Consider the following 26,796-nt stretch of genomic DNA (forward strand, 5'->3'; position numbering starts at 1 on the left):
ACAACACCAGGCTCATTTCCTTCTGGAGTCCACTCCACTCCCGCCCCCTCCCTGTTCATAATATTGAAACTGGTATTTACAGCTTCATAAATGTACATAGGATTTTTTTTTTGTGGTACTGGGGATGGAACCCTGAGGCTGGCTTGCTTTCTTTCTTTCTTTCTTTCTTTCTTTCTTTCTTTCTTTCTTTCTTTTTCTTTCTTTTTTCCTTTCTTTTTTTTTTTTTTTTTTACCTCCGGCTACACTCCTAGACCTATTTTTTTATATTTTATTTGGAAATAGGGTCTGTTAAGCCAGCGAAACTGGCTTCAAACCTGCGCAATCCTCCTCTCCTCGCCTCCCAAGCAGGGGGATTACAAGCGTCGCCACCATGCCCAGCTTACATAGGGTTGTTTTAACTGTTTTCTTAATCAGGTCTCCTCCCTCTCCATCTCACCTCCTTCCACAAGTCCCCTTCCATTATTCTACTGGTCACTCTCCTCATTTATTTGAAGTCTCTTGTTTCCTATTTTTTCTGTAACATATAACCCTTTACTTTCTGAGACTGGCTGATCTTACCTGGAATAATATTCTTTAGTTCCATCCATTTTTCTCCAGATGACATAATTTCGTCCTTTTTTATGGCTGAGTAAAAGTTCCACAGTCCATGTGCTGATGGACACCTAGGCGGGTTTGATAGCTTGGCGGTTGTGAATTGGGCGGCTATAAACGCGGGTATGCAAGGACCACTGTAATATTCTGACTTCAGTTCCTTTGGAAACGCACCGTGGAGTGATATAGCTGGGTCTTACTGCCCCCATTGCTAGTTTCTTGCAGACCATCCATACTGATCTCCATAGTGACCGCATTAACTCACAACCCACCACCAGTGCATAAGGATTCCCACTCCCCACACGCTTGGCAGAATTTACTATTATTTGTGCTCCTGATGATTGCCGTTCTGACTGGGGTGAGATGGAAGGTCTGAGTTTAGATTTGCACTTTCCTGACTGCTGAAGACGTTGATCAGTTTTTATGTATTCACTGGCCGTCTTGGACATGAGCGGCCTCACTAGTGAGCTCTCTGTTCTCCCTCAAGCCCAGTCTTTGTTTCCTTTCGCAGTCTCCTGCTTTCCCAGTGTTCTGCCCAACCTCAGATGAGGGGCATTTGGAGATTACGATCATTCTCACACGGGATGCGTTTCACTACTCCCGTGGAATAAACCACGCTTGACAACTGAGGCCATGGTATATCATTTATTATAGAAGAAATTGTGAGACTAAAGTTTCTCCATTTTCTGTTTGTTATCTCTTTCTGTGCTGCGACTGTCTCTGTTCTTCCTATAAGTGGTTTCACAGTTCATCATGGGAGTTTATTATCCTCATAAAAGTATCAGATCTTTTTAAAACTCTTTGAAAATTTTTGTGGTACTGGGGATTTAATCCAGGGACATTCTATCTCCAAGATACAGCCCAGACCTTTTTATTACTTTATTTTGAAACAAGGTCTTGTTAAATTGTAGCGAGCCTTGCTAAGTTGCTGAACCTGTGACCCTCCTGTCTTAGCCTCAAGTACTGGTATTAAAACAGGTGAACCACCATACCTGGCTTGGATATCAGATCTTTAAAGAAGAGCTCAGGCCAATACTCCTTAAACTATTGCATGAACTAGAAAGGAAGAACTCTTCCAAATTCATTCTATAAAGCTTGTATTGAGCCATGTATGGGGAGCACACACCTGTAATCCCAGTACTTGGGGAAGCTGAGATAGAAGGATCTCAGGTTTAAGACCAGCCTCAGAAACTTAAAGAGGGCGTGGGCAACCTAGTGAGACCCTGATCCAAAATTTTAAAAAAATAGAGCTAAAGGTGTAGTAGAACATACCTGGGTTCAACATCTGGCACTGCCCCTCTCACATGAATCACTTCGTAGCACACTTCTATACCACCCTGATTCCTAAACCAGATAAGGACACACAAAGGAAAACAACACCTACAAACCAACACCCTTGATGACACAAAAACCTTTAGTACAATGTGAGTGTGTCATACTCAGCAAGACACTAAGAAGACGACTCTTTATCTCCATCAAGTTGATTTCATTTTGGAAATGCAAGGACGGTTCAACATGTATGAATCAATAACAGCATCCACCATAGTAACATATTAAGGTCTAAAAATTGTATGATCATCTCACTAAAAACAGGAAAAAAAAACCAGTGACAAAATTCAGCACTTCTTCTTGCAGAACAGATAGTAACGGGGGGGGGGGGATTTACAGGGAATGAAATTGACAGAATTATGTAATATGCATGCATGAATACGTATGTCACAAAAAATTCCATTATTGTGTAAAATTATAATGTAAATTGTGCTTAAGTATATCGACCCCAATCAAATACCTTTTATGATATAAAGTAGTCATTCTATGTTTCTTCAAATAATGTTATAGTTAAACTTTATAAAATCTAGGATCCCAATTCCAGTACTTGGGAGGCTGAGATAGGAGGATCACAGTTTCAAAGTCATCCGCTCAAATTCTTTCTTTACTTGGTGGCAAGAGCACCTAAACTTTTCCTCCTTAGCAAAACAAACAAAAAACAAAACAAAACAAAAAACCCAAAACCAAAAAAAAAACCATAAAAAAAAAATTGGTGTAACTGGGGATTGAACCCAGAGGCATTCTACCTCTGAACTATACCCCCAGCCCATTATTTAATTTTGTTTTGAAACAGGGTTTCACTAGGTTGCTGAGGGCCTTGCTAAGTTACTGAGGCTGGCTTCAAACTTGAAATCTGCTTGTCCCAGCCTCCCAAATACCGGGATGACAGACCACCACTCCCAGCTTCCCTCAGCAAGCTTACATTATATAGTAGAATAGTATTAAGTGTAGTTCTGCTGTACATTAGACATCCAGAGTCATTCATCCTACACAACTCAATTTACCTTTTAACCCATGTCTCCTCACTCTGGCCCCATAACCATGATTCTACTATGCATATTTATGTATTTGACATTATTGTTAGATTCTACATATAAGCTAGAGCATGTAGGGTGTTTGTTTGTTTGTTTGTTTGGTGGTACTGGGGCTCCTGGAAGCCCTTCTACCTCTGGGCTACACTCCCAGACCTATTTTATATTTTATTTGGAAACAGGGTTTCTTAAGCCAGCACGGCTGGCTTCAAACCTGCGCGATCCTCCTGTCTTCGCCTCCCAAGCGCAGGGATTACAAGCGTGTGCCATCACGCCTGGCGAGCATGTAGTGTTTTTATTCTGTGTCTATCTTTCAGGTTCACACATTTGCCACAAGTAGCAGAATCTTCCTTATAAGGAATGAACTATTGGAGGTATTTGGTGGCTGCCAGGTCACTAGCAACAGCTCTGGTTTGAAAAGATAACTGTATGCCAGATGTGGTGGCACACACCTGTAATCTCAGTACTTGGAAGACTGAGACAGAAGGATCATGGGTTGGAGGCCAGCCTTGGTAACTAGTAAGACCTTTAGCAACTTAGCAAAATCCTGTTTTAAAATAAATAATGAAAACAGAGGTGTAGCTTGGAGGTAGAATGACTGTGGGTTCAAAGCCAAGTACCCTTCCAAGCCCCTGAAAACACCAGAAAAAAAAAAAAGGAAAATGAAAAAAAAGGAGCTAAGTGCTTTAGTCAGCATTCCATCTCTCTAACAAATACTCAGCACAGGATGCTGATGGAGTAAAGAGAGTTTTATTTTGGCTCATGGTTGTAGAGCTTGGCAGGACCATGTGTCAGAGCAACTGGTCACATCTTGAGACAGGACTCGGAGAGAGAAGGGGGATGTCTGGCATCCCACAATCCCTTCTGAGGAGCACCCCCGGTTCCTCCTCCCAAAGGTCCCATGTCCCCCAGTAGTGCCACCTAGGGAGCAAGCATTTAATACAGCAGCTTTTTTTTTGGGGGGGGGCAACACTGAAATTATACCCAATTCATAGCAATGACTGATGGCGATTGCAGTTTATTGCATCAGATGAGTGATTATGACTTTCAGAAAGGGTCAGGGATTTGGGGTTTCTCCTCTTCATTTCTTGTTCTTGTGTACTTAGGGGGAAACATCACTGGCTATGGAGTCTTAGGAATCCCAGAGTCAAGCTCAGAACTCATCTAGTGAGCATAATTCAGGCACTTACAGCTGTTGGGACTTCAAGTCCCTGAACATCTGACTTAGTGTTAGAATAAACTGGTCATGGAGAAGCCCGGCGCGGTGGCTCACACTTGGAATCCCAGTACTTGGGAGTCTGAGACAGAGGATGGCAGATTCACAGCCAGCCTCAGCTACTTAGGCCCTCTGCAACTTAGTGAGAGCCTGTTTCAAAATAAAGAATATAGCCGGGCATGGTGGTGCACGCTTATAATCCCAGCATTTGGGAGGCTGAGACATGAGGATCGTGGTTTGCAGACAGCCTCAGCTATTTAGTGAGGCTCTTTGCAGCTCAGCGAGACCCTGTTTCAAAATAAAAAATAAAAACTAGGGCTAGGGGTGTCACTTGGAGGTAGATTGCCTCTGGGTTCCATCCCCAGTAATCAAAAACAACCAAAAAAAGAATAAAAATATAGGGCTGGGGGTGTACCTCAAAGGTAGAATGCCCCTTGGTTCCATCCCCAGTACTTAAAAAACTGAAAGTAACATTGGAAAAGTGAGAAAATTACAAAGGAAAAAACTATTAGATAGCAGGAAGAGTCGGATGTGGTGGCTCATTCCTTTAATCCCAGTACTTGGGAGCTGAGATAGGATGGTCTTAGGCTTGAGACCAGACCCAATAAGTAGTAAGACCCTCTTTCCTTCTTTCTCTCTTTCTCTCTTCCTTTCTTCCTTCCTTTCTTTCTCTCTTTCTCTCTTCCTTTCTTCCTTCCTTTCTTTCTTTCCTTTTTTCTTTCTCTTTATTTCATCCTTTCCTTCATTCCTTCTATCTCTCTTTCTTCCTTTCTTTCCTTCTTCCTTTCTTTCTTTTTCTTGCGGTACTAGGGATGGAACCCAGAGGCTTTCTAACTCTGAGCTACACCCTGAGTCCTATTATTTAGTCTTTTGGTTTTTGAAACAGGTTCTCACTGAGTTGGGAAGAGTCTTGCTAAGTAGCTGAGGCTGTCCACGAACCCCGATCCTCTGGTCTCAGCTTCCCGAATGCTGGGATTACAAGCGTGCGCAACCATGTCTGGTAGTAAGAGACTATTTCAAAAAAATTAAGAGAGGCTGAGACAGGAGGATCGCACAGGTTTGAAGCCAGCCTCAGCTACTTAGTGAGGCTCTCAGCAACTTAGTGAGACCCTGTTTCCAAATAACATATAAAATAGGTCTGGGAGTATAGCCCAGAGGTAGAAAGCACCTGGGTTCTACTCCCAGCACCAACAAAAAAAAAAAAAAAAAAAAAAAAAAGGGCTGTGGTAAAAAAAAAAAACTCTGAGAAATAGAATGACCCTGAAATCAACCCCCGTATGACTCCCTAAAGTTACATATATAAACAGATATATGTCTATATTTATATCAGAAAGAATGGAACACTGGTAGTTCACAACAACCTATTTTCATGTAGGATGAAAAGAGAGGAATTTGGAAGCTGCAGACACAGAGAAAGAATAAGGAGAGGGAGAGGCTAATTACCCTGGTCTGACCTTTACACAATGTTCAGATGTTGAATTATCACACTTTATCCCTTAACTATGTACAATTATTAGATGTCAATTAAAAAGAAAAAAAAAGAAAATTAAGAGTGGGAGAAAATGCCATGGGATATATTGGGAAATTTTATTTTCTGGAGAAAAAGTGAGTTACTTGGATAAAAAAGCTGATTTCCAAGAAGTGAGACTTACAGGAAATGCATAGAAAGACCAAGTTCTCCTTCCACTGTCTGGGGAAAGAATCACAGTTGCTGGCTCTAACGGTAGAGTGCTGGATCACGGGCACTTCTTCAGTCTTAGGACAATTGGCACTTTTAGGGTTTCCCTCCCCAGGAGTCTTCCCAGAGCGCTCTTGATGTCCTTGTTCCTCAGGCTGTAGATGAAGGGGTTCAGCATGGGCGTGACCACCATGTACATCACCGAGGCTGTGGCCGTGGAGCGAGAGTTTGGGGTCACAGCAGAACTCAGGTACACACCTATGCATGTACAATAAAACAAGGACACCACTGACAGGTGCGAGGCGCAGGTGGAAAAGGCTTTGTACTTTCCCTGAGCCGAGGAGATTGCTCGGATGCAGGAAACTATCTTGGAGTAAGAGTAGAGGATGCCGGCCAGGGGACCAATTGCCAAAAGTACAGCTGCAACATATATCACCGCATCATTCAGAAAGGTGTCGGAACAGGCCTGGTGGACCACCTGGTTGAGTTCACAGAAGAAGTGTGGGATTTCCAAGTCTGTGCAGAAGGATAACCGCAGCACCATTAGGCTTTGTAACAAGGAATGCGAGACGCTGATGATCCAGGACACCAGCACCAGCAGCACGCAGAGCCGGGGGCTCATGATGACCGTGTAGTGCAGGGGGTGACAGATGGCCACGAAGCGGTCATAGGCCATCACTGCCAGGAGGAAGTCATCTAACCCCGCAAACAGCAACAAGAAGTACAGCTGGGCGATGCAGCCTGCGTAGGTGATGACCTTACTGTGTATCTGGATGTTCACCAGCATCTTTGGTATGCTGGTGGAGGTGAAGCAGATGTCCACGAAGGACAAGACGGTGAGGAAAAAGTACATGGGCGTGTGCAGGTGGGCGTCCGAGATGATGGCCAGGATGATGAGCAGGTTCCCCAGCACGGTGACCAGGTACATGGAGAGGAAAAGCCCGTATATCAGGGGCTGCAGTTCTGGATCCTCTGAAAATCCCAGAAGAACAAATTCTGATATTTGTGTGTTATTTTCTGGCTCCATGAGGGAGATGTAACTACTATGAAAGAGAAAAATAGCATATCTAGTGCTCAGCAGACATAGGCATTACTCATACAGGTGAAATGCCACAGTTTATATTTTGTCATTAAGATGTTCACTCGTGTAATTTGTGTAGGACCTGGACCCCCTTAGAATTCTTCCCCAAGCCAGGCATGGTGGCGCACGCATGTAATTCCTTGGGAGGCAAGGGAGGAGGATCGAGGCCAGCCGCGCTGGTTTAAGAGACCCTGTTTCAAAAATACAGAAAAATAGGTCTGGGAGTGTAGCCCAGAGGTAGAAGGGCTTCCAGGAACCTCAGTACCACCAAAAAAAAAAAAAAAACCAACAACAACAACAAAAAAGAATTCTTCCCCAAGCTGTGGCGTGATTGACTCCTACCCAGCCACGGTATTTTCCCCAAGAGATCATTCTTCAACAGCGCTGTGGAGACATTGCACATGTCTTAAAGGAATATATACTCAGTGCTCACCATGTTCCAGGTACTACAGTCTGCTGATGGGGGAAATAAAGGACATAAAGAAATAGTCACGTTGTATTTCAGACGGTGATAGCACACTAAAGAAAAGCTGATAGGCAGCAAAGAGCGGGCAGTGCGTGCTCTTATGATGGGGGTTTAGATAAGAGCCATAGTCAGGAGATATTTTGAAAGAGACCTCAAATTAAATAAGGCAGGGGTAATTGTGGACGGGTGCGCCTGGCAGGAGAGTCAACCAGTGCAAAGGGACTGGAGGAAGGTGCTTTTTTCAAGTCTAAGAAGGAAGCTTGTCTGATGACAGGAATGTGCGACAGGAGAGCAAGGAGGGAGGGTCGCTGGGGTGGAGGGACAGGATTGCCTGAAGCTTTAAGGGGCAGGGTTCCTCCTCACGTGTTTTCTATCTATCATACAGGGAAGCTAGAGAGAAAATAGAAAACAAAAGGGACGTCAGATAGTGAGGACAGAGCAGCAGAGTAGTGGAGGGGGTGGGGGGAAGGCAGTGGGGAGACAGAAAAGGAGGCTTGAGGAAAGAGACAGTTCAAATAACGCTCTGTACAGACACAAAGGCATTGCTACCAATCTCACATGTGGGGGAGAAAACATAAGACCCTTGACTTTCTGAGGCTGATAATCTCACTTGGCCTAATAGTCTCTAGTTTCATCCATTTTCCTGCAAATGGCTTAATTTTATTCTTCTTTATAGCTGAGTAAAACTCCATTGTATGCATGTATCACATCTTCTTTATCCATTCATCTGTCAACGGACACCTAGGTTGGTTCCATAACTTGGCTCTTGTGAATTAGACTGCTATGGATTATACCCCGATGGCATGGGGTGGGACTCATAGGAAACACACCAAGTGCTGTGTGCATGTATGTTTCTGCCATGTAAATCTCACTATGATTCATAATACAACCCACCAGTAAGAGTATATGCAAATAAGCCAGGCGTGGTGTTGCATGCTTGTAATCCCAGCATTTGGGAGGCTGAGACAGGAGGATCAGGGTTCGCGGACAGCCTCAGCTACTTAGTGAGGCCCTTTGCAACTCAGTGAGACCCCATTTAAAAATAAAGAATAAAAATAGGCCTGAAGGTGTAGCTCGGAGATAGAATGCCCCTGGGTTCCATCCCCAGTACCACAAAAAAAGTATATTAAAATAAAATTAACTCGGATATGCATGTGTCCCTATTCTGACTTTCATTCCAAAAGTAGAAGTGTGTGTGTGTGTGTGTGTGTGTGTGTGTGTGTGTGTGTGTTTGTGCATGCACATGGGCACTGGGGAATGATAGGGATTGAATCCAGGAATATTTTATCTCCAAGATAACTTCCAGCCCTTTTTCCTTTTCTTTTGAAACATGGTCTCTCTAGGTTTCTAAGAGCCTCACTATATTGCTGTGGCTGTCCTCAAACCTGCTATCCTCCGGTCTCAGCATCCCGAGTACTGGGATTCCAGGTGTGCACCACCACATCCAGCCCCAAAAGTAGGGATTTTTTTTTTTTTTGGTGGTACTGGGGTTCCTGGAAACCCTTCTACCTCCGGGCTACACTTCCAGACCTATTTTATACTTTTTTATTTGGAAACAGGGTCTCTTAAGCTAGCGCGGCTGGCTTCGAACCTGCACGATCCTCCTGTCTCCGCCTCCCAAGCACAGGATTATAAGCGTGTGCCACCACGCCTGGCAAAAGTAGGGATTTTTTTTACAGATAAAATGATAAATGGATTTAAGACATAATATTAAATGCAGAACACATGGAATCAGAAAAACAAGCTTCAAATCTTAGGTCTACCAAATACTAGTTGCTTGAGCTTGGAGAGCCAGTGGAAATATTTTAGATATTAGTAATCTCACCCATTTACAGAGGATAACAACATCCATCCTCCTGAGGCGATGGGTAGATAAACATTTGTAACTTAACCAAAAATGAAAAAACCCAGTGTAGTTCCTTTCTGTTAATTAATAAAGAGTTCCAGCCAGTGATGGCATACACTAACTTTTGTGTGTGTGTGTGTGTGTGTGTGTGTGTGTGTGTGTGTGTGTGTGTGGTATTGGGATTGAACCCAGGGGCATTCTATCTTTGAGCTACACCCCTAGATCTATTTTATTCTGTATTTGGAAACAGGATCTCACTAAGTTATAGAGGGCCTCACAAGTTGCTAAGACTGTCAGCAAACCTGCAATCCTCCGGTCTCAGCCTCCCAGGTACTGAGATTATAGGCATGTGCTACCATACCCAGCTTTTAGACGGACTTATGATTACATGTCTCAAATGTTCTAATTCCTTCCCTGAGAGTTCCCTGCTATCTCTCAGCCATCCTCGTTGGCACCTCTCTAACCTGTTTTATTCACATTGACTCTGAGAGATTATTCCATGTTTTCAAAAATGCAAAAGTTGAGACCAGGCATGGTGGCACACACCTGTCATCCAAATACTAGGGAGATTGAGACAGGAGGACTACAGGTTCAAGGACAACCTTGGCAATTTAACGAGGCACTCTGCAACTTGGAGAGACCCTGTTTCCAAATAAAAAAATAAAAGGGGCCGAGGGGGGTAGCTCAGTGGTAGAGTATCCCTGGGTTCAATCGCCAGTATCACAAAAACAAAAACAAACAAAAAAACTATGAAAGCTGAAAAGAAACAGGGGAGAAAAAATACCTCTAAGTGTAAATAATTTATTCAGGAATAAGCAAAAATCCAGGATGCTTTGCTATGGCAAACTACAGGTGCATGGGAAGATGGAGGTGTTCGGGAGGCTTGAGGGAAGCGTTTCTCTGCAGAAGGGAGAAGCCCGTGCACCTGCTCGAGTCCAAAGCGTATCAGTCCTGGAGACGAGACTCAGCAGAAACTGGCATTAGCTCATCCAGAGGGGCCCTTGCCTGCTGAGAAGCATCCTTTGTAGTTTTTAACTTTTTATTACAGGAATCTGCATACATGTTAGGTGTGCAAATTCACATGTGCAAAGCACAGGGTTTGTCACGGACTCCCTGATGGGGTTATTTTTCAGAAAATCCCGAGACAGTTCATATCCTGGATTGGCCAAACACGAACTCTCTTTTGTGCTTTCCTGTTTCTGAATTTTGTCCGGGTTTGACAAGAGTGACTTCATCTCGGGAGCAACGACTGTTCAAGTTACAAAGATGATCACACTCATCCCAGGTTAACCGCCCCCACCCCGAGGCTCCCACTGGAAAAACTAAGTGAGAATCTGCAGCACCGGAGCCCAGCTGGAAGCTGCGGCCAGCTCGGGGGTGACCCTCACGCCGCCCCGCCCTGGCCTCCCTCCACTGACCGCCAACCTTGACCGCCGCTTTCAGCCTCTCAGAGCTCACTCATTTCTCCTGGCTGGAGCCGGATCCATTTGGATGTCTCCCTTCCTTCTCCGTCTGCAACATACTATTTACCCTTTCGAGTCTCCTGGAATTAACTGTTTGGTGAACTTTGATTTTCTTTAACACTCCCACCGTTAAGTGACACTTTCTACCTGTACTTAATTGAGATGTAGGGACAAGTCATGGCATTGATTTTACTTAATTCTCTGTCTTTCATCCCTCTTAGGTGGCCCAGTGTCATGGCGCATGTAGAAATGTGGCATCACCTCCTCCCCACTCCCAACCGGACCGGCAAATAAATAAGTACTGTGGGAACAAACGAGAGAGGGTGGTGCTCAGAAATGTCTGATGACAGAGAGAGAAGAGATGCTGTGATGTGCTAGCACAGGAACAGAGGCTGTGCTCGGAAATGGTTCCCATACTCTGAGGCCCGATTCACTAGATGGTCAGACGATGGTGTTTTGCTGTGTGTATGTATGTTTCAGTCACTCTGAACCTCATTATTTTGTATAATCGCAATGCACCAATAAAAGCATATTAAAATAGCCAGGTGTGGTGGTGCACAACTGTAATCCTAGTAGTTTGGAGGCTGAGACAGGAGTATCACAGGTTTGAGGGTCGAGCATCCCAGGTTGAGTACCCCAGCCTCAGCACCTTAGTGAGACCCTGAGCAGTGTGGGAGACCCTATTTCAAAAAAAAAAAAGTGGATGGAGGTGTAGCTTACAGGTAGAACATCACTGAGTTTGATATCCAGCACCCAAAAAAGCATATTAAAATAAATAAGTAAACTAGCCGGGCGTGGTGGCGCATGCTTGTAATCCCAGCATTTAGGAGGCTGAGTCTGGAGGATCATGGTTCGCGGACAGCCTCAGCTACTTAGTGAGACCCTGTTTCAAAAAAATAAAGAATAAAAGATAAATAAGTAACAAATAGAGAATATATAAACCACAAGGAAGATATCAAAATGCACTCAACAGCCCAGCACTGTGGCACATGCCTTTAATCCTAGCACTTGAGAGGCCAAGGCAGGAGGATTGTAAATTCAAGGCCAGCCTCAGCAACATAGCAAGACTCAGCAACCTAGTGAGACCTTGTTTCAAAAACAAATAATAAAAGAGGGCTTGGGATGTAGCCCAGAGGTAGAATGTCCCTGAGGTCAATAGGTCAACCCCCAGTAACACACACACACACACACACACACACACACACACACACAGCACCATTCATAGCAAGAGGACATACAAAATTTGTGTGTGTGTGTGTGTGTGTGTGTGTGTGTGTGTGTGTGTGTGTACTTGCTCACACATGCTGGGTTGCAGTGTAAAAGATTTCTTTTTAACTCGGACACAGTTGAAAGTTTGGAATTCATTTGCATGGAAAGCAAGAAAGCTTTAATTGTCAATGCTTATACCTGTGTCGCTGACTCTAACCACTGCTCTCCATTTAGCATGTGAATAAGTTACTTATGAATTAATTGGTCAACTGAGCACAGAATTCCTTGTCTGTGGGCTGAGCTGGATCAGCTCTCGGTGACCTCAGGTAGATCTTCAAAGCTTCCTTTCCTGCTGGGCTCTCATACTCACCTGGATGGGGTCTTCGAGCAGAGGGTCGCGGTGTGCAAGTCTGAATTCTACCTGGATGGTTGGGGATGCACCTGGAAGCTCTGTCCACGGACAAGAGAGACGAAAAGCGAGGCATTGGTAGCTGAGCAGATTGAAGATGCGCAAAGCCACCACCATGTCCTGTCCTGCCTAGGGTGGTGTACAGAAGAGATGTTTACAGCTTTACATATCTGCTCATTAGGCTCACTTCTCTCTTGTTATTCCAACCCTGAGAACTGATTTCCCTGTTGGGCACTGGTCTGGGCAGGAGAAATATTTCCTGCAGATTCCCTATTCCCTGGTGAGCAGGTTAGAAGTCCAGTGAGATCCGTCTTGATGAGAGCTTCTCTAGAAGCTCTCCTGGATTCCGGGCACATCCTTAGCAGGTATCCACTTGGAGTTTGAAGTGTCCCCAAAGTCTAAGACTCAGACACCTGTCTTCACTAAGCCTCTTGGGTCCCCAAAACATGGATTTGAGGTGCTACAGCATCTCTCAGCACAGGGGGATGGCCAGAAGAATAAGGTAGAAGTGAGAATGTCCCTCAAGGGACCTTGGCAAGTTTCTGCGTGGCTATCCATTGCAACTTTGCTTCCTCCATGGGAACAAGTTGTTGGAGCAAAGGTCATGTGGAGGATAGCCTGGGTGTCCTGACCATGGTTTGTCTCCACAAGCCTACAATCACCAAACTCCCAATTGTGAGAGGTCTCAGCCAGGGTTACCAAAGAGCCAACAGTTAGCTCATAGCTGACTTACATAGGCACCTATGAGACAGAAAAAAAAATCATCTTAAACCATCAGCCTTGGTGATAGCTGTTATATAGTAAGAGCTTACTGATAAAATTACCCATGCAAAGAGAATTGAGGTCATTCAGAATGATGTATGGCTTCTTATTTGGGGCTTTTGTTCTGATTTTTGAGAGCAGCATTTATGGTGACTTGGATGCTTGTTTTTTATTTCAGATAACTCTATTAAAAAGAGACTACCAGGCTGGGCGTGGTGGCGCACACTTGTAATCCCCGCGCTTGGGAGGCAGAGACAGGAGGATCGCGCTGGTTTGAAGCCAGCTGCGCTGGCTTAAGAGACCCTGTTTCCAAATAAAAATTATAAAATAGGTCTGGGAGTGTAGCCTGGAGTTAGAAGGTCTTCCAGGAATCCCAGTACCACCAAAAATAAAAATAAAAAAGAGACTACCATTGGGGTTCCCTTGTGGTAATGGAGAGAGGTTGAAAGTTTTTTTTTTTTTTTTGTAGAAATGACTTGTTTGCCTGAAGCACAAGTCTCTATCCCTAGAGGTATGGCTGGGTCTTTTCTTCAATCTTGTCTTGTTTGAGTTACCATTTTGTAATGAAGAGAAAAATATCATATCTAGTGCTCAACAGATATAGACATTACTCAAACAGTTGAAATGCCACAGTTTATATTTTGTCATTAAGATGTTCACTCGTGTAATTTGTGTAGGACCTAGACTCCCTTAGAATTTGTTCCCAACACTTCTGGGGATGGCGACCGAGAAAAGCAGCATTTACGAGTCCTGCTAAAACTCGATCTCTACTGCCACAAAACACTATCAGCAGATAAATAAAAAATTAAACACCAGGGACAGAGAAAAAAAAAGACTAGAAAAACAACCAGAGACCAGAAAAGAAATTAAGCCTGCAGTGTGGGGGGCAGAGCCACACCGGCACCATCTTCTCTCATAGCACCAGGATCCAGAGAGGAAAGGTAAACAAGGAGCTGAAGTGAGCAGCTGTGGATCATTCGGGTATAATTCAGCAGTTCTTTCAGCGCAAAGAACATCTAAAACTCCCAATGGCCAAGCTCATCTCACCTTACAGGGACTCCAAATGGAGCTTGAAACCAGAAAAGAAATATACCAGCCTCACGGCCAAGGGCGTGGCAGCGGCGCCATATTGCCAGCAGCAACAGCGAGTTCACCCCGCCTTGCGCCAGCCCTGATCAGTGTGCACAATAACCGTGAGTGAAATTGCGGCTCCTAAAGGAGAAATCCCTGTACTGCACTCCCTGGGACTTGCGCAGCTTTGATAATCTCCATGGGTCTGAGATTTTGCAGTCCAAACAGTGAGGGAGAAGTAGTGGCAGAGATACCACACCCTAGTCGCAGCTCCCCATGGGAAAACGCCCAGCCCGGCACCCCCACAATCTTGTGCAGCCTCGATTAACTTCCTGGGTCTGAGACTTTGCAATACAACCCAGTAAAGGAGTAGTGGTGGCTGAGATTACCACAGACTCGAGATACAGAGTACCCTAAGTAAAGTCATAGTGACCCAGAGAAGGCACAAACTTCTGAAAATATGGGAAAGAGGAACAACATTAGAGTAATGAATGCCCACAACCTCATATTATCAGAACCTGATAACACAGAAATTCAGATATCTCCAGAAGATCAAATCAGGAATATAACTGTAGAAATAATACAGGGCCTTTGAAAAGAATTTAGAGAGAGTCTAAAACAAAGGATGCAATCATTGAGGTAAAGGCCTCAATTCAAAGTATAAACAATAGATTAGACCACATGGAGAATAGGATCTCGCTCCTAGAAGATGATCACTCCAAAAGCAAATGCATAATTTATAACTTAGAAAAAAAAATCAGATAGCAGGAATCTGACATTGAAGAAATATGGGCGCACTTTAAGAGAGCTAACCTAAGAATAATCAAAATAGAGGAGGGAAAAGAAGGTGAAACCCAAGGGATCAACAATCTCTTCAAAGAAATTATACAAGAAAATTTTCCAAACATAGAGCAAGAGGTCAATAAACAGGTCCAGGAAACTTATAGAACTCCCTTTAGACAGGATCAGAGAAGAGGTTCCCCACGCCACATAATTGTCAAAATAAACAATATGGAAGCCAAGCAGAGAATCTTAAAGGCAACAAAAACAAAAGGCCAAGTGACATTCATAGGCAAACCAATTAGAATAACTCCAGACTTCCCAAACCAAGTCATGAAAGCCAGAAGGGCTTGGAGTAACATATTCCAAACTCTGAAAGAAAACAACTTCCAGACAAAAATTTCCTACCCAGCAAAACTATCTATCAAATTAGATGGGGAAATAAGAAGCTTCCATGACAAACAGAAACTGAAGGAATTTGTCTTCAAAACCAGCGCTAGAGAAAATACTCAAAGAGATTAACTACAAAGAAGAAATAGGTAATACACACCAGAACCAGAGAAACAAGATTTTCCGTCCAGCAGACAACTAAGCAAAGAAGAATAAACAGTATTTCAAACAGAAATAAAATCTTAACTTTTTAGGAATTAAAAGTTATCTCTCAATAATCACACTGAATGTAAATGGCCTCAGTTCCCCAATAAGAAGAAATAAAGTGGCAAAATGGATTAAAAACCAGAATCCATCCATCTGCTGCTTACAAGAAACACACTTTACAAGTAAAGATAGTAACAAACTCAAGGTAAAGGGCTAGAGCAAGGTAATTCATGTAAAGCAGCCATCCTAACAAATGTGAAGTAGTATTTCACTATAGTTTTTATTTCTATTTCCTTATTGATTAGTTATATTATGATAATGATGAGTGATATTCTGCCAAGACATCCTGCTGCCTCGGCATCTATGTGTTGAAGACCCCACTCCACATAGTAAAAATCGGCAAAAAGCCCCGAGAAAGAGGTATCGTCTCTGGCAAAAAATATCCCCCACTTTAGATATCCTTCATAACTATTATTCTCTTGGTATTCTTTTAACTCTCTACACGAATTGCTCTGATGATGTGAGATCAGAAATTGAGTCCGTGGAAATAAACGTCCTTGGCTTTGCTCAATAGTAAGGAAAAAACTGGCCAGAATTCAGATGCTGTGATAAGCATTCCAGCTGCAGCAATTACAAAGGGTCTCTGACCCTCACTATCACTAACTTAGGTTAAGCTATTAACTCAGGTAAGGTAGTTCAGTTTAAGGAAACTTTGTTTACCCTTGAGATCCTGCCTAGAGACAGAGAAGATAAAAACCTTGTGTGTGACCTTAAAGCAATTTAGTTGATAAACAACTTAGTTGCCCAAATACAATAGACTCAAGGAGAAAGATTGGTGACTTTTACGCCCAGTGTAAATATTCCTGAAGACAGAGAGGCTGATCGCATGGTTAATGAATATGACAAAATAAAGGACAGACGTTCTAAATATATATGTATGAAGGAAAGGAAATACCGTGTAAGAGTAAGAAAAGCATTTTTGCATGAAGAAGAGCTTATCATAAGAAAGTCCCAACTGGGAAAGAAAGGAATTAGAAAGTTAGAAGCAAGTTGCAGAGGGTTTGTGACAGAGAAATGGATTATTAAAGATGGTTAGACTTTTAATAGGCTTATTGTCTAAAGAAGAGTGTTCAGCAGTTGAGGAAATATATCTGACAATTAAAACCAAGAACTTTGTGGTGTTGTTTGTGGTATTTTGTCTGCAAAACTGTGTTGTGAGTTTGCTTAAGCTTTCAGATGTAGGAGATAAAATGCCAACACCTGGAGAAACTTTATCACATCCACCTGAATCACCACGTCTCCCCACACTTGCTATATGAACTGAGCCCAAAAGATGGAAAGTTCCAAGAAAGCCAAAGAAGATTCCCCGAGAAACCCCCAAGCCTTGGCCATGCTTGTTTATTTTGGGAAGTGGCCCCCTGGGACTGCTTATCTGCAAAGACCTTGGAAAAGAATCAGGAGTCAGAAGTCAATATCTCTCGAAGATCAACAGTCAGCTGAAGGACTAGTTTTATTACCTTTGTTTACATGTCATTCATTATTACTTCACAATGATTACACCCACCTCCCTCTCCTCTTACTATTAACTTTACTGGTGAAAGGTATAAATTTCTTGGAGTTTTTATAATAAAGTGTAATTGGCTCAAGAAGCCTTTGTCCACCTCAGATTTCTTTCCCAAGAGTCGTACCCAAAAACTTGGGGAATTCATAGAGGGAAAGGAATCGCTGCAGATAAGTTTCTGCAGGACACCACCTGCCTTTTGCCCCATCTTTCTGAGGCTCCCGGTCGCGAGTGGACTTGCCCCCACAGGACTGAGCTCGTCGGTAACAATATTCTGTGTTTATTGGTTATATAAAATATTTGGAGATTCATTATTTATTTTAGTCTTTTACCTATTTCTAAATTGTATTGTTTGTTTTTATTGTTGCTAATTTTTAGGATTTCTATTTGGACTATTAATATACCTTCAGATATAGCATTTGGAAATATTTTATCCCATTCTATCAGTAACTTTTAACTCTGTTTACATTGTCTTTGGATGTACAATATATTTTTATGAAGTTTGTTTGTTTATTCTTTTGTTGCCTGTGCCTTTGGAATCATATCCAAGAAATCACTGCCAATTTCAATGTTGTAAAGTTTTATGACCCAGGTTTTCTTCTAAAAGTTTATAGTCTTAAGATTTACATTTTAAGTCTTTTATCTTTTTATTTTTATTTTTTTTGGTGGTACTGGGGTTCCTTAGAAGAAGCCCTTCTACCTCCGGGCTACACTCCCAGTCCTATTTTATATTTTTGTTTGGAAACAGGGTCTCTTAAGCCAGCGCGGCTGGCTTCGAACCTGTGTGATCCTCCTGTCTCCGCCTCCCAAGCGCGGGGATTACAAGCGTGCGCCACCACGCCCGGCAGTTCTTTTATCTATTTTGAGTTAATATTTGTATATGATGTTAGGTAAGGGTCCAATTTTATTCTTTTTCATGTAATTATTATTTTTCAACAATATTTAGTGAAAAGATTATTATTTCCTTCACCAAATGTTCTTGGAAACCTTATCAAAAATAACTTGACCAGCCAGGCGTGGTGGCGCACGCTTGTAATCCCCGTGTTTGGGAGGCTGAGACAGGAGGATCACACAGGTTCAAAGCCAGCCTCAGCTACTTAGTGAGGCTTTCAGCAACTTGGTGAGACCCTGTTTCCAAACAAAATATAAAAAAGGTCTGGGAGTATAGCCCAGAGGGTTCCACCCCCAGTATCACCAAAAAAAAAAAAAAAAAAAAAAAAAAGGTCTGTACAAGTTGCCTTATTGGATGGAAGCTGTAAATTCAAAAAGCGTCATCAATGATGTAACAGAATGACTTGCAAGATGTTGTACAACTGTATAAAAATCCCCCCCAAATGGCGGTCGAGGCCCTTGCCGCTTATGTGGAGACACATGCGCTTGGGTCCAGGTTTGAACCTGTAATAAAGTGTGGCTTGACGGACTAATAATTGGCTGTGGACATTTATGCTTGCTACAACATTACCACCAAAACAAAAACAAAAACAAAAACAAAAAACAAACAAACAAAAACAATGCTGAAGCCGACATGGTGGTGCACACTTGGAATTCCAACATTTGGGAGGCTGAGACTGGAGGATCACGGCGGAGGATCGCAGCTCACGGACAGATTCAGCTACTTAGTGAGGCCCTCCACAACTCAGTGAGACCTTGTTTCAAAATAAGGAATAAAAATTTGCGCCGGGCATGGTGGCGCACGCTTGTAATCCCTGCACTTGGGAGGCTGAGACGGGAGGATGACACAGGTTCGAAGCCAGCCTCAGCTACTTAGTGAAACCCTGTTTCCAAATAAAATATAAAACAGGTTTGGGAGTATAGACCGGAGGTAGAAAGCCCCTGGGTTCCACCCCCAGTACCACCAAAAAAAAAAAAAAAATTGGGCCGGGGGTATAGCTTGTAGGCTGAATGCCTCTGGGTTCCATCCCCAGACCTGCAAAACAAACAAACAAACAAACAAACAAACAAACAAACAAAACTATTCTGTATCCAAAAACTTCAGTAACTTATTTTCAAGTTATTCCCCTATACCACCACTGGTGTAGGGCTTTAATAATCTGCCCTTCTTTTTGTCTTTGTAATAATAAAATTACTTACGTTTACATCAAAAAAAGAGTTCAGGTTATTCTTTTTCTAAAATAGCTCAGAACAACAACCCGCGGCTATATCTCACACTGTTGTATGCAGAGTTTGTGAGAAATGAGAGACTCAGAGCCCAAGGGAAATGTGCCAATTGAAGCCTTTATTAGCTGGCCAGCGGCGGAGCCCTCAGTCTACAATCAGACCAGAGGGGTGCGCCAACTGGCCGGTGGTGGCAAGCAGGTTACAGAAGCGGAAACTTGTAAGTTAGTGTGTCAGGCCCCACCCAAGGTCAGTGGAGGGAGGAGAGGGACACAGGAATTTCAGGTATGAGATAAACCATTAACATAGGGCAGGAGAGTGGTCCTCCTGGGAAATACAAGGTTAAACTTTTAGATCAGCAGCTTACAGGAGACAAAATGGAGTCAAGGAGGGGAAGGCAAAATGGAGTCTCCTCTGCCTCCCACAACACTGTTACAGTTTCAGAGCTCAAAAGGGACACCATAACAGTTTTCACCATAACAGGAACACCAAATGGAACAGTCATTTTCTGGGCCTGGGGAGAGTGCTGGGTATGGAACCCAGGGGCATTCTGCCTCCAAGCTACACCCCTGGCCCTTTTCATCTTTTGTTTTGAAACAAGAAATCGCTAAGTAGCTGAGGCCAACCTCAAACCTGTGATCCTCCTGTCTGAGCCTCCCAAGTACTAGGATAACAGGCATGAGTCACCATGTCCAGCTTGGTACTGTCACTTCTAAAGACCCTGTGGCAATAAAGGTATCACAAATGGGCACACCTAGCTGATGATAAACGATCAAGAGCTTGAGAGTGGTAATAGGAATAACTAATAACAAGAACAGAAGGAAGGATGGAGATGGGAAAGGGGGAGAAGACAAAGCCAGGGAAACCAAGGGCGGAGAGAGAGAGAGACAGAGGGAGGGAGCCGGAACATGCACTGCCATGAGCCCGATCCCTGCCAGAGCATTAGTCTCTTCATGAGGGCTGGAGACAGAGTTTGTTGAGGAAGGTCTTCTTCATGGCGACCTTCAGCTCCTTGTTCCTGAGGCTGAAGATGATGGGGCTGAGGAAGGGCGTGAGGACCGTGTAGGTGGTGGCCATGAGGGTGTCGCCTTCCTGATAATGGGGACCCTTGGGCTTGAGGTAGATGACGGAGGCGAAGCCGTAGTGCACGATGACCACCGTGAGGTGGGACGCGCAGGTGGAGAAGGCTTTGTGCCGGCCCCCGGCGGATGGGATCCTCAGGATGGCGGCCACGATGAAGGCGTAGGACAGCAGGATGAGGAGGAAGCAGCCCAGCAGGGCAGTGATGCACACCAGGCCCACGCCCAGGGCCACCCTTGGCACATCACTGCCGCAGGCCAACTTCAGCAGAGGTGGCACGTGGCAAAAGAAATGGTGGATCTCGTTGGATCCGCAGAAGGTGAGGTGGAAGATGGACACTGTCACCACCATCCCCATGACTGACCCGCCAGCCCAGGCCCAGGCTACCAGGCAGGCGCAGCCGCGGGGGCTCATGAGCACCGGGTAGCGCAGGGGATGGCAGATGGCCACGTAGCGGTCGTAGCCCATGACCGTGAGCAGGAAGGAGTGGGTGAAGCCAAAGGTGAAGGAGAAGAACATCTGGCTGGCGCAGGCCTGCAGGGCGATGGCGCGGCGGGCGGCCAGCAGGTCCACCAGCATGCGCGGGATGATGGCCAGGGTGTAGAGGATCTCAGAGACGGAGAGGGCGCACAGGAAGAGGTACATGGGCGTGTGCAGGCTGCGCTCGCTGCCCACGGTGGCCATGATGAGCAGGTTCCCCAGCAGCGTGAAAAGGTACATCAGTAGGATCAGCACGAAGAAGGCAGGCAGGAGCTGTGGCGGGAAGGTGGAGAAGCCCACCAGGATGAACTCCGTCACCAAGGTGCAGTTTGGGTCTAGTGTGGCACCCACACTTGAGTCAGGAGAGAGGGAAGGAGACTCAGTGCTCAGGAGTGCAGTGCCACCTGTGAGTGCATCCGGGGAGGACACCAGAGGGGCTCCGTCACCTGTCCAGGCCATTGTTAGTCCATCTGCAAAACGCATGTCTAGAATTGTCGCTTGCTATGATGAGGATATCCCTCAGACACCAAAACCCACAAATGATAAAGTCCCTTATGTAAGATGCTATGGAATTGGCAAAGAACCTGAACATACGCACCTGCAGATCTTAAATCTAGTACAATAAGCAGTGTGTGTGTGTGTGTGTGTGTGTGTGTGTGTGTGTGTGTGTTTGTGTGTTTTACTGGGAATTTTTCTTTTTGTGGGTCTGGGGATGGAACCTAGGGTCATTTTACCTCTGAGCTATACCCCCTGCCCTATTTTTTATTTTGAAACAGGGTCTCACTGAGTTGCAGAGGGCCTCACTAAGTAGCTGAGGCTGTCTGTGAACCGCGATCCTCTGGTCTCAGCCTCCTGAATGCTGTGTTTTTGGGAATTGAACCCAGGGCCATTCTGCCTCCAAGTTATACCTCCAGCCCTATTTTATTCTTTTATCTTGAAATAAGGTCTCATTAAGTTTTAGAGGGGATCATTTAGTAGCTGAGGCTAGCTTTGAACCCGTGATTCTCCTCTCTCAGCCTCCCAAGTACAGGGATTACAAGCATGTGCCACCATGCCTGGTGTAAATAGTCGTTATACTACAATGTTTAGAGAAATTTACAATAATGACAAAATTTTGAGTCTGAGTTAGGCATGGTGGCACATGCCTGTAATCCCAGGACTTGGGAGGATCACAGGTTTGAGGCCAGCCTCAGCAACATGGGATGTTCCTGAATCTCTGTGAGTCTTAGTTTTCTCTTCCAAAAAGAAAGTTGATAATTGCAATGCTGAACTGACAGTGTTTGGATCAAGTTTAAATAAAATTATGCTCACAATGTTCCTACCAGAGGGCTTCGTACTAATACTTAAGAAATTGAGGACAGGCATAGAGGGCTGTAAACAGATTCTCCTAAACTGTAGCCTCACATGTACTAAGATTACAGGTGTGCACTCCCACACCGGGCTCACTCTGTTTCAAAATAAAAAATAAAATATGACTGGAGGTGTAACTTGGAGTTAAAATCCCCCCTCAGAACTAAAAAACAAAAAAATATGACCTTATGTCAGGATATAAAAGAAGTCCAGATAGAGTCTCAAATGACAATATCATAAAGATAGGCTTTTCTAGCCATTCTGCAATAAAATTGAATTTTTTTTTTTTTTTTTTTTTTTTTTTTTGGTGGTACTGGGATTGGAACCCAGAGGCTTTATACCTCCGGGCTATACTCCCAGACCTGTTTTACACTTTATTTGGAAACAGGGTCTCACTAAGTTGCTGAGAGCCTCACTAAGTAACTGAGGCTGGCTTCGAACCTGTGCCATCCTCCTGTCTCAGCCTCCCAAGTGCGGGGATTACAGGTGTGTGCCACCACGCCCTGTAAAAGTTAATTATTTGAATATATTACCATATGTTTGGAACAAAACATCATGTGACATCACCAGAGTTACATATTCTTCAACAATTTCTGGGGTAAATAGTCAATTAAGGGCTGCTGTGAAGTGGGGTTGGTATTCATATGCAGCTCAGTGGTGGATCACTTACCTAGCCTGTGTGACCTCCTGGGATCCATCCCAACACCACACACATATGGAAAAGAAAGAGAACAAAAGAATGGTGAGAACTCCTTGATAATGAAAACCTAGAAACCAACTAAGTGAAACAGATCATATTCTGGAACATTAAAGAGGGTATTAGTAGAAAATAGAAAATTTTAAGAAAGACATGTATTTTCATAAAACTATTATACCACTGTTAATCCCCTGGTAATCATATAGGGTTGTGAGTGATATTCCCCTCATGGGAAGTTGTATTTGATGGAAATACAAGGATCCCCTGAATGCTACTATCAGTGGTCTTATAAATTCAAAGTTAGCTAAAACTAAAAAAGTAAAAAAAAAAAAACAAAAAAAAAAAAACAAAAAAAAAAACACACAGAAAGAAAGAAATAAAGAAAAAAAAAAAAAGAAGCTGGGAGTGGTGACACCTGTAATTCCAGTACTCGGAAGACTGAAACAGGAGAATTGCAGGTTCAAGGCCAGCCTCGGCAACTTAGTAAGGCCCTTCAGAACTTAGTGAGATCCTATTTCAAAATAAAAATAAAATAGGGCTAGCCAGGCATGGTGGCGCACGCTTGTGATCCCAGCATTAGGGAGGCTGAGACTGGAGGATCACGGTTCGCGGACAGCCTCAGCTACTTAGTGAGTCCCTTCACAACTCAGTGAGACCCTGTTTCAAAATAAAGAATAAAAAATTGGGCAAGGGTTGTAGCTCTGAGGTCAAATGCCTCTGGGTTCCAGCCCCAGACCCACAAAAAAATAAAAAAATAAAAATTAAGGCTGGGAGACGGGCATGGTGGCGCACGCTTGTAATCCCCATGCTTGGGAGGCTGAGACAGGAGGATCACGCAGGTTTGAAGCCAGCCTCAGCTACTTAGGCTCTCAGCAACTTAGTGAGACCCTGTTTCCAAATAAAATATAAAATAGGTCTGGGAGTGTGACCCAGAGGTAGAAAGCCCCTGGGTTTCACCCCCAGTATCACACACACACACACACACACACACACACACACACACACACACAGGGCTGGGGGTGTAGCTTAAAAGTAAAATGCCCCAATGTTCAGTTGCCAGTACTGGGGGAAAAAAAAAAGAATGCTCTTATGTCCAACCCAATTTCTATTACCAAAAATAAAATAAAAAAATAAAAGGGACTGAAGTATAGCAGAGGTAGAATGCTCCTGAGTTCAATCTTCAGTACCAAAAATAAAATAAAATGAAATAAAATAATTTTTTGAAGCCAGATGTGGTGGTGCACGCTTGTAATCTCAGTATTTGGGTGGCTGAGACCGGAGGATCACTGTTTGTGGACAGCCTCAGCTACTTAGTGAGGCCCTCTGCAACTCAGTGAGACCCGGTTTCAAAATAAAGAATAAAAAATAGGGCAGGGGGTGTAGCTCGGAGGTCAAAGGCCCCCGGGTTCCATCCCCAAACCCGCAAAAAAAAAAAAAAAAATTTTTTTATATATCTCAAAAGGAGAGTGCCCTTGAGTTCAATCCCGGTAACACACACACACACACACACACACACACACACACACACACCAAATGATTGAAATAAGTGGACAATATTGGAAGAGAACAGTAGAAAGAGTTTAATTCTTCCCCAGTGTTAATCCATACAGTCAATAAAGCCTTCTTTTTTTTCTTTTTCTTTTTTAGTACTGGGGATGAAACCCAGATGCATTCTACCTCTGAGCAACACCACTATTTTTTATTCTTTTATTTTGCAACAGGGTCTCACTGAGTTGGAAAGGGCCTCACTAAGTAGCTGAGGCTGGCTTCAAACCTGAACCATCCTCCTGTCTCAGCCTCCTAAATTCTGGGATTACAAGTGTGCACCACCACGCCTGGCTAATAAAGCCTTTAAAAAATTCATTTGTATTTTTTTGAAATACGACATACTTATAAAACTTTCATGACAGAATAAAAATCCATAAATAACTAAGTCAACGCTGTCAAAGATGAAGGAAAGGAGCCAGGCATGGAGGTGCATGCCTGTAATCCCAGTACTTGGGAGGCAGAAACAGGAGGATTGCAGGTTAGAGACCAATCTCAACAAGTTAGCAAGACTCTTTCAAAATAAAAAAACAAAAAATGGGGCTGAGGGTGTAGCTCAGAGGTAGAACACCTGTGGGTGCAGTCTGCAGTACAAGAAAGAAAGAAGGAAGGAAGGAAGGAAGGAAGGAAGGAAGGAAAGAAAGAGGGAGGGAGGGAGGGAGGGAAAGAGGGAAGAAGGGAGGGAGGGAGGGAGAGGGGACGGAGGGAGAGAGAGAGAGAAAGGAAAGGAGAGGTAGGAAATTGTCTTTCCAGACCTTGTACCATCCTGGAAGCCTTGCAAATAAAGCCCTGGTGTCTATTACAAGGACAGTAGACCAGTGGTTCAGAATGGAGACCTCGGACACGCAGAATACAATGGTGGAGCTCAGTAAGAGCACGTATGCGCAAAGAATATGTTTTTGTTTTTTTAGCATGAGTGTGTGGAACTGAGGATTGTGCCAGAGGAAATCTACCTCTGTACACTTAAAGCCCTATTTTATTTTTAGTTCAAAACAGCATCTGGCTAGGTTGATGAGAGTCTCACTACTCTTTGAGGCTGTCCTTGAAATTGCAATCCTCTTGTCTCAGCCTCCCCGGTACGGGATTACAAGCATGTGCCACCATACCTGGCTTGGAAAGATATGCTTTGAGAAATTCAGATAGGTTTCTAGCTGGGCATGGTGGTATACACTTGAAATCTCAATACTTGGGAGACTGAGACAGGAGGACTGCAAGTTTGCAGCCAGCCTCATCTACATATGCCCTCCACAACTCAGTGAGACCTGGTTTCAAAATAAAGAATAAAAATAGGGCTGAGGGTGTATCTCGGAGGTACAATGCCCCTGGGTTCCATCCCTAGAAAAAAGTTTCTGAAGAGGACAGCCGTCATATGTTACAATAAGCATATATAAAATGGGAATTAGTTGAACAGAATTTCAGGTTGGCAGACCAACCAGGATAATATAGGTCATCCTCCAAGGAGTTCAAATTCTGCTGTTGAAGTCTGACAAAACTTTATGAGTATCATTTACTCACGCAAATGGTACTTCACTGACTAACCCAAGTGACTCTTCTCCAGACAGGCTTCCCCACGATTACTCTGGAATGGTCCAACATCTCACACCTGCCGCCCACCCTGCATGCAGGATGGCCCCTTGGTTCTTTCAGAACCCAAGTCAATTCACAGTGCTAATAGGACTCAGAGTAATGCCCTGAAACCAGAGGCGGTGGCACACTCTTGTAATCCCAGTACTTGGAAGGCTGAGACAGGAGGATTGCAGGTTCAAGGCCAGCCTCTGAACTTATCAAGACTCTGTTTAAAAAAAAAAAAAAAGTAAAAAGGGCTGAGGGTATAGTTCAGACGTAGAGAGCCCTTGAGATCTATTCCTAATACCCCCCCCAAAAAAATCACATCCAAAAATAGTATGAAAAAACAGGAGAATCACACCCTAAAAGTAGACAGTCTGGCTGGACTCCATGAAGAGTGATCCCACACTTACCTGTGGGCTCGTGGGGATGTGGTCGGCAGAGTCAGTTACAGGAGCAGCAGCCGTGATTCTCACGTCTTCTGCTTCCTCATCCGTCCTCTCCCCCCTCACTTCCTGCCTGCTCACCGGATGGACCCAGCCCCAATGCTGGCCTCCAGCTCCTCTACTTCACCCCTCCTCTGATGATGAAGAGAAAATTTCCCAGAGTCGTCCCAGATTGTGGGGCCAAGCAGACCCATGGCTCAAACTGCAGCTTCTCTCCTGGTGTTGGGCTAACAGGAGGCCTGCCCTCAGGTTCCACATGCGGACGTAGGAGAAGGGCTCAGTGCACAGTCCCGCAGGCTGCCCAGCTGCCATTATTCTAATGGCTACTATCTCCCATCATCCCCGACGGCTATCTCTCAGCTGCAGGTCACTCAGCCCTTACTGCCGGGTGACTCTCATCAGCACCAGGGCAGCCCAGTGTGTCAAT

The 26,796-nt window shown here is 44.1% G+C and overlaps 2 protein-coding genes across 2 annotated transcripts; both read right to left on the bottom strand.

Moving 5' to 3' along the window:
* Positions 1–5,903: 5,903 nt before the first annotated feature.
* LOC308276906 (olfactory receptor 7A17-like) lies at positions 5,904–6,872 on the bottom strand (the record flags this gene model as incomplete). The annotated part of the gene is made up of 1 exon (XM_080715860.1): positions 5,904–6,872. The coding sequence occupies one exon, from the start codon at positions 6,870–6,872 to the stop codon at positions 5,904–5,906; it is 969 nt and encodes a 322-aa protein (XP_080571986.1).
* Positions 6,873–20,156: 13,284 nt separating this feature from the next.
* LOC308276947 (olfactory receptor 10H2-like) lies at positions 20,157–21,092 on the bottom strand (the record flags this gene model as incomplete). Its single annotated transcript, XM_080715910.1, has 1 exon — positions 20,157–21,092. Exon 1 carries the CDS (start codon positions 21,003–21,005, stop codon positions 20,157–20,159), a length of 849 nt encoding a protein of 282 aa, XP_080572036.1. The 5' UTR covers positions 21,006–21,092.
* Positions 21,093–26,796: the final 5,704 nt, after the last annotated feature.

This window comes from Muscardinus avellanarius (genome assembly GCF_963383645.1).
Source record: "Muscardinus avellanarius genome assembly, chromosome: 18".
Classification (NCBI taxonomy): Eukaryota; Metazoa; Chordata; class Mammalia; order Rodentia; family Gliridae; genus Muscardinus; species Muscardinus avellanarius.